This window comes from Hemitrygon akajei, chromosome 24 (assembly GCF_048418815.1).
Source record: "Hemitrygon akajei chromosome 24, sHemAka1.3, whole genome shotgun sequence".
In the NCBI taxonomy this organism is placed as follows: Eukaryota; Metazoa; Chordata; class Chondrichthyes; order Myliobatiformes; family Dasyatidae; genus Hemitrygon; species Hemitrygon akajei.
Window position 1 is genome coordinate 42659100 of NC_133147.1, and position 7487 is coordinate 42666586.

General features: G+C 49.2%; 1 protein-coding gene across 2 annotated transcripts in view; it reads left to right on the plus strand.

Moving 5' to 3' along the window:
- Nucleotides 1–3599, plus strand: part of ccdc22 (CCC complex scaffolding subunit CCDC22) — a 62250-nt gene extending 58651 nt beyond the window's left edge. For both annotated transcript variants that reach the window (XM_073028698.1, XM_073028699.1), the window contains exons 15-17: nucleotides 622–681; nucleotides 913–987; nucleotides 3232–3599. In XM_073028698.1, coding sequence (XP_072884799.1) covers nucleotides 622–681; nucleotides 913–987; nucleotides 3232–3345 — 249 coding nt within the window. In that variant the 3' untranslated portion in view covers nucleotides 3346–3599. The remainder of the gene's footprint in view (nucleotides 1–621; nucleotides 682–912; nucleotides 988–3231) is intronic.
- The last annotated feature ends 3888 nt before the right edge of the window (nucleotides 3600–7487 follow it).

A 7487-nucleotide genomic window follows, 5' to 3' on the forward strand; every position in this document is an offset into this window, starting at 1 on the left:
GACCTGGCGGACCACTCTTAGTCTGGCCTGTAGTTCGGCACGAGCCAAAGCACGCGGCCATCTTAGCTCTCCGGGTCATTGAAGCACACGAGCCTCCAGACCCTGCCACAAGGTTGCGGTCCGCTTGGAGGATGTGCCTCTCAAAGTGACTTCGGAAAGTTGTTCCCGTACCTGCCTCAACTACTTCCTCTGGCAGCTCGTCCCATCGACTGACTGCAGAGTTTTGAAAGATTATCACGCGTACATCGTGTGATGCACAGTGAATGGAATGTGTTGTAGTTATCGGTCCGAGGGTGTGCACTCGAGTGAGGCCGTGCTTCCGGACTGCCCACGGCTTGCAAACCTTCCAACCCGTAAGTGTTTGGCCCGTGGAAGGAGACCGGAGGAATCTCGCGAACGTACAAACTCCTTACACCCGATGGCGGGGTTTGAACCCGGGTCACAGGTTCTGTAATGGCATCACCCTAACCACTGTGTTGCCGTGACAGCCGGGTCTATATTACTGAACGCTAGTTACATGATTGTGAATAAAGTTGATTTTTGGGTAAAACCCCAGCCTTTTTGAGTGATGAGTTAGGTACTGGCACTGTGGCCGCTGATTTACCCCGTCTCTCCTTCCAGGATGCCAAGAAGGATGAAGTTGTGCGTAAGGCGTACAAGTACCTGGCTGCGCTGCACGAGGTGCGTTCCGGTCCGTGGCGGGGGGGAAGGGGAGAGCTGTTCAGGGGGGGTGTGGGCGGGCTTGGCCCACGACTGCTGTACCATCCCTTTCCAGAACCGCATGGAGTACGGGGAGCGCGGTCTGGGCTGGGACGGGTTAGGGAGGGAGCCGGGAGCCCGAGGGGCTTGGGGAATCATGGGAGGAGGTGTACGGCCCTGTCTGACCGACCACTGCCATCCCGTCCCCTCCAGAACTGCAGCCACCTGATCCGGACCATCGAGGAGAGCGGAACCATTCTGAGGGAAGTGAGGGACCTGGAGGAGCAGGTGAGAGGAGGAGAGGCACAGGGAGGGAGGGAGGGGGAGCGGGACTGCGTCACTCTGTGTGCGTGTGTGTGTGAGAGAGTGTACATGTCACTGTGTGAGAGTGTGTGTCTATAAAACCAAAGACATAGGAGCAGAATTAGGCCATTCAGCCCATTGAGCTTGCTCCATCATGTCCAATCCCAGATCCCACTCAACCCTGTACACCCGCCTTCTCACCATACCCTGACCAATCAGGAAACGACCAACTTGTGCTTTAAATAGACCCACGGACTTGGCCTTCACCACAGTCTGTGGTAGAGCATTCCACAGATTCGCTACTCTCTGGCTAAAAAATTCCTCTTCCTACTGTTCTGAAAGGTTGCCCCTCACTTCTGAGGCTGTGCCCTCTGGTTCTGGATGCCGCCCCCCAAAGGAAACATCCTCTCCACATCCACCCAATCTAGTCCTCTCAATATTCGGTAGGTTTCAATGAGATTCCCCAACATTCTTCTAAATTCCAGTGAGTACAGGCCCAAAACTCCTCATATCTTAACCCCTTCATTTCCGGAATCAACCTCATGAACCTCCTCTGGACTCTCTCCAATGACAACGCATGCTTTCTGAGATAAGGGGGCCGAAAATGGTTGACAATACTCCAAGTGCAGTCTGACTAGTGTCTTACAAAGCTTCAGCATTATTTGCTTTTACATTCAATTACCCGTGAAATAAATGCCAACATTAATTTGCCTTCTTTACCACAGACTCAACCTGTAAATTAACCTTCTGGGAGTCTTGCACGAGGACTCCTAAGCCTTTGTTTGAAGCTTCTCCCAGTTTAGATAATAGTCTGCACTACTTTTCCTTTGACCAAAATGCATTATTGTACATTTCCCAACACTGTATTCCATCTTCCACTTTTTGCTCATTCTTCCAATTTGTCTAAATCCTGTTGCAATCGCATGATCTGGATGATGGGGTGGTAAATTGGATTATTAAGTATGCAGATGATACTAAGGTAGGTGGCGTTGTGGATAATGAAGTAGGTTTTCAAAATTTGCAGAGAGATTTAGGCCAGTTAGAAGAGTGGGCTGAGCGATGGCAGATGGAGTTTAATGCTGATAAGTGTGAGGTGCTACATTTTGGTAGGAATAATCCAAATAGGACATACATGGTAAATGGTAGGGCATTGAAGAATGCAGTAGAACAGAGTGATCTAGGAATAATGGTGCATAGTTCCCTGAAGGTGGAACCTCATGTGGATAGGGTGGTGAAGAAAGCTTTTGGTATGTTGGCCTTTATAAATCAGAGCATTGAGTATAGGAGTTGGGATGTAATATTAAAATTGTACAAGGCATTGGTAAGGCCGAATTTGGAGTATTGTGTACAGTTTTGGTCACCGAATTATAGGAAAGATGTCAACAAAATAGAGCGAATACAGAGGAGATTTACTTGAATGTTACCTGGGTTTCAGCACCTAAGCTACAGGGAAAGATTGAACAAGTTAGGTCTTTATTCTTTGGAGCGTAGAAGGTTGAGGGGGGACTTGATAGAGGTATTTAAAATTATGAGGGGGATAGATAGAGGTGACTTGGATAGGCTTTTTCCATTGACAGTAGGGGATATTCAAACAAGAGGACTTTAGAGTTAGGGGGCAAAAGTTTAGGGGTAACACAAGGGGTAATTTCTTTACTCAGAGAGTGGTAGCTATGTGGAATGAGCTTCCAGTAGAAGTGGTGGAGGCAGGTTCGGTATTGTCATTTAAAGTAAAATTGGATAGGTATATGGACAGGAAAGGAATGGAGGGTTATGGGCTGAGTGCGGGTCAGTGGGACTAGGTGAGAGTAAGCGTTCGGCACGGACTAGAAGGTCCGAGATGGCCCGTTTCCGTGCTGTAATTGTTATATGGTTATTGCTTCCTCAGCACTGCCTACCCCTCCACCTATCTTTGTATCATCCGCAAACTTTGCCACAAAACCATCAATACCATTATCTGACAAACAATGTGAAGAGTATCAGTCCCAACACTGACCCCTGAGGAACACCACTAGTCACTGGCAGCCAACCAGAAAAGGCCCCTTTATTCCCACTCACTGCCTGCTGCCCGTCAGCCATTCCTCTGTCCACACCAGTATCTCTCCTGCAGCACTGTAGGATTTCGTCTCGTGTGTGGCACCTTATCAAACGCCACTGTGTGTGTGTGCGCGTGCCGCAGTCTGCGTGCCCTCCCCTCCCCAACACTGATCGCAGTCTCTGCCTCGCCCACAGATCGAGTCGGAGACGGGGAAGATGGCGCTCGGCAGCCTGGAGAAGATCCTGGCTGATTACAAGGCCGTGCGTCAGGATAACGCTGCTTTGGTCCTCAAACTGCAGCAAGCCTGAAGCTGCCGCCCAGCGCCCCTCCGTGGGATCCTGCACAGATCGGTCTCCCCCCACCCCTCCAAAGTCTCCGTGGTGTCGGGGGGCGGGTGCTCTGGACCAATGTGAATGACCTGCCCTGAACTGTCTGCCTGGCTGCTGTTCTGGGGGGGGAGGGTGTGGGTGCTGGTTTCACAGTGTTCTTTCCGGGATTCTACAGGTTCCCCCGCCATCCATGGGACAGACTTGACTGATGTAATAAAGAAAGATTAGCTTTATTTGTCATATGTACATCGAAACGTGTCAACACGAGGAAATCTGCAGGTGCTGGAAATTCAAGCAACACACACAAAATGCTGGTGGAACACAGCAGGTCAGGCAGCATCCACAGGGAGAATCACAGGGAGGTCTCGTCCTGACGAGACCTGACGAAGGGTCTCGGCCCGAAACGTCGACAGTGCACATTTTAAAACAAGCTGCGGGAGGAATTCAGTCAGGGAGGGTCGGACCTGCATCAGAACATAAACAACTCCTTTCCCCTTGACGAACTTGTGGATTGGAGGTTTAATGGGCGGTGTGGAAGACTGCCAAAGAGTACAGTGGGATATAGATCAGTTGCAGATTTGGGTGGGGAAATGGCGGGTGGAGTTTAACCTGGCCAAATGCAAAGTGTTGCACCTTGGCAGATCAAATGTAAAGGCACGACCCTCAACAGGGTTGAGGAGCAGAGGGATTTTGCTCATCGTGCACAGCGCTGAAAGTGGCTCCGCAGATTGACGGGTGATGTAGCGGGCGTGCGGCATGCTTGCCTTTCAGAGTTCAGTCCAAGTGAAGTTGCAGTTTTATAAATGGGTACCGTGAGAATTCATTCTGCTGAAGACATTCACCAGGATGCTTGGTCGTGTAGTGGCTGGGGGTTAGTGGTTCACAGTGCAGGCGACGCAGGTTCGATTCCTGTAAAGAGTTTGTACGGTTTCCTCATGAACTTGTGGGTTTCCTCCGGGTGCTCTGGATTCCTCCCACTGTCCAAAGACCTACCGGCTGGTAAATTGTAAATTGTCCCATGATTAGATCGGATGATTGCTGGGTGGCATGGTTCGAGGGCCGATCCTGTGCCGTATCTCAATAAACGTTGCCTGCATTAGGTGGACAAACTTGGGTTGTTTTAGAAAGATCTTTATAAGGTTGAGAGGCATCGGTAGAGTAGAATAGACACTATCTCTTGCCCACGGTTGAAATACTTAATGTAATATTTAATATTTTTGCGATTCAGAGGGTTCAGAAGTCAAGAGAGAGACATAGAACTTGTTGCTTACTGATGTTTTAGGAGAACAAGCAACAATGACGCTGTGGTCTTACAACAACATGGTGGGCCTTGCACTAAGAAAACACTGGCTCCAGCGAGGAAGGTATGCAACGTTCCAATTATGACAACTAACCTAAAACATATCGAGGTTCAAGTGGCTGCAGGAAACCCAAGACACTCCGGAAAAATACGGAATCAGCTAACCTACCGTTACTGGGAATTTCATTGGACCGTGACGTATGACATCATCATTAGGCGCCGTGTTGTATGACGTGGGCGATCGTGGCCTCAAGACCGTGATTGTTCTTGGCAAATTTTTCTACAGAAGTGCTTTGCCGTTCCTTCTGGGCTGTGTTTTTACAAGATGGGTGACCACCCAGCTGTTCTCAATACTCTTCAGAGATTGTGCCTGGCGTCAGTGGTTGCATAACCAGGACTTGTGATGGGCACCAGCTGCCCAAATGACCATCCATCACCTGCCCCTATGGCCTCACGTGACCTGAATCGGGTGGGGGGGGGGGCTATGCAGGTGCCCCAGGGTGACCTGCAGGCTGGCGGAGGGAAGGAGCACCTTACACCTCCTTTGGTAGAGATGTATCTCCACCCTACCACTCGAAACACACACACAGGTGATTATGTAAAAATGATACGCAAGGATAAAAAGTTAAAACTAGAAGCAAAATTGCAATTCTACACCCTGATCCAACAGTCTCTTTGAGGCTCATGGATGTGTGAGAAATGAAAGGACGTGGAGATGGGACTAGTGTAATTGGGCCTGTTCCTGTACTGTTCAGTGTTGGAAATGCTGATCATTGCCAATTGTCGCTCCAGATTCCAACACTGCACTCTGGCATTCTCACAGTAACTCTGACAACAGGCACAAAATTCCGGGGAAACAGGTCAGGCAGCAGCTCGGGCCGAGACTTCATCAGGACGGGACAATAAAACGAGCTCTGGAGATTTCAAAACGGATTTCCAGCATCTGCAGGTTTTCTTGAGTTTGTGCTCCCCCTTTTGCTGTGTTTCCCTGTTGGGATCATCTCATCACCTGCCTTGTCGTGTTCCCTCGAGATTTATCTGTCGCACCCCCTCCTTTGAGACGCGGACCTGTTTATGGTCAATATCTATGCATGTTGATGTCTGGGCCTGTACTCACTGGAGTTGAGAGGAATGAGGGGGAATCCCATTGAAATCTATTGAGTATAATGATCTGTGCTCATAATCCCACGAGTGGTTTCTACTTCCGTGAGTTGCCTGCCCCAGGGTAGATATTGTACAGTGATATGTGGTCATTATCCCAGGAGTGGTTCTACTTCCTAGAGTTGTCTCCCCAGGGTAGATATTGAACAGTGATATGTGGTCATTATCCCAGGAGTGGTTCTGCTTCCTAGAGTTGTCTCCCCAGGGTAGATATTGAACAGTAATATGTGGTCATTATCCCAGGAGTGGTTCTGCTTCCTAGAGTTGTCTCCCCAGGGTAGATATTGTACAGTGATATGTGGTCATTATCCCAGGAGTGGTTCTGCGTCCTAGAGTTGTCTCCCCAGGGTAGATATTGTACAGTGATATGTGGTCATTATCCCAGGAGTGGTTCTGCTTCCTAGGTTGAGTCTCCCCAGGGTAGATGCTGTACAATAGTGCCTGGAGACTGTGGTGAGCAGGGCAGATTAATCTGGTGATTCCTGCGCCCCATCACTGTTCTCACAGCCGTCAGCTGAGTGACGGGCCAGTCCTGTTTCCGTGGAGTACGGCTCGGGTACGGTAGAGCAATGTGACAAGTACGGAGATAGACAGCACACCGAGCTCAGGTGGAGATTTTCTCGAATGCACAAGTCCATATCTGCACAGGGTCAATGAAAAGATTGGGAACAAAGGGAGCCTTGTCTGGCGGCTGCCTGTTGGGACGATGCTCTTTGTACTTTACATATCAGTAACTTGGATGATGGAATTGAAGGCTTTGTTGCAAAGTTTGCAGGCGATGTGAAGACAGATGGAGGCGCAGGAAGTTTTCAGGACGTAGAGAGGCTACAGAATAGGTGGAATACTGTTTCAGGAGGTGTATGGTCAGGCACTGCAGTAGAAATGAAAGGTTGACTATTTTTTCTAAATGGAGAGAAATCCTGAGATGCCAAGGTCCTTGTGCAGGATTCCCTGAAGGTTAATTTGCAGGAAGGCAAATGTGAAGTTAGGATTTATTTCCAAGAGGACGAGAAAGTCGTGTTGAAACATCTTAAAGCTCTGGTGTGCCCTTCTGGAAGTATTGTGTGAGTAGATTTAAGCCCCTTATCTTAGAAAGGGTGTGCTGAAACTGGAGAGGGTTCAGAGGAGGTTAGCGAAAATAATTCCAGGTATGAATGGCTTGTCATTTGATGGCTCTGGGATTCACTAAACTCCAGAAGAATGAGGGGTGACCTCACTGAGACCTGTCCAGTGGTGAAAGGCATCGATAGAATGTGGAAGGGGTGTTTCCGTTGGTGGGGGAGTCTGAGGCCAGAGGACACAGCCTCAGAATGGAGGGCCGTCCATTTAGAATGGAGCTGAGGAATTTCTTTCGCCAGAGAGTGGTGAATCTGTGTATTTACAGCAGAGGGTGATAGATTCTGCGTTGGTCAGGGCACGAAGGGATACGGGGAGAAGGCAAGAGACTGGGGTTGAGAGGGTAAATGGATCAGCCGTGATGAAATGGTGGAGCAGACTCGATGGGCCAAATGGCCTGATTCTGTTCCTGTATCTGATGTAATCACTTACAGCTGTGCACAACATCGGACAAGCAGCGTTCACGTGGAAAATAAATTGAACCCAATGTGTTGTTTTTGTGTGTGTAAATTGTGTCCTGTGTGGCCACGCTGTTGCTGAGGCA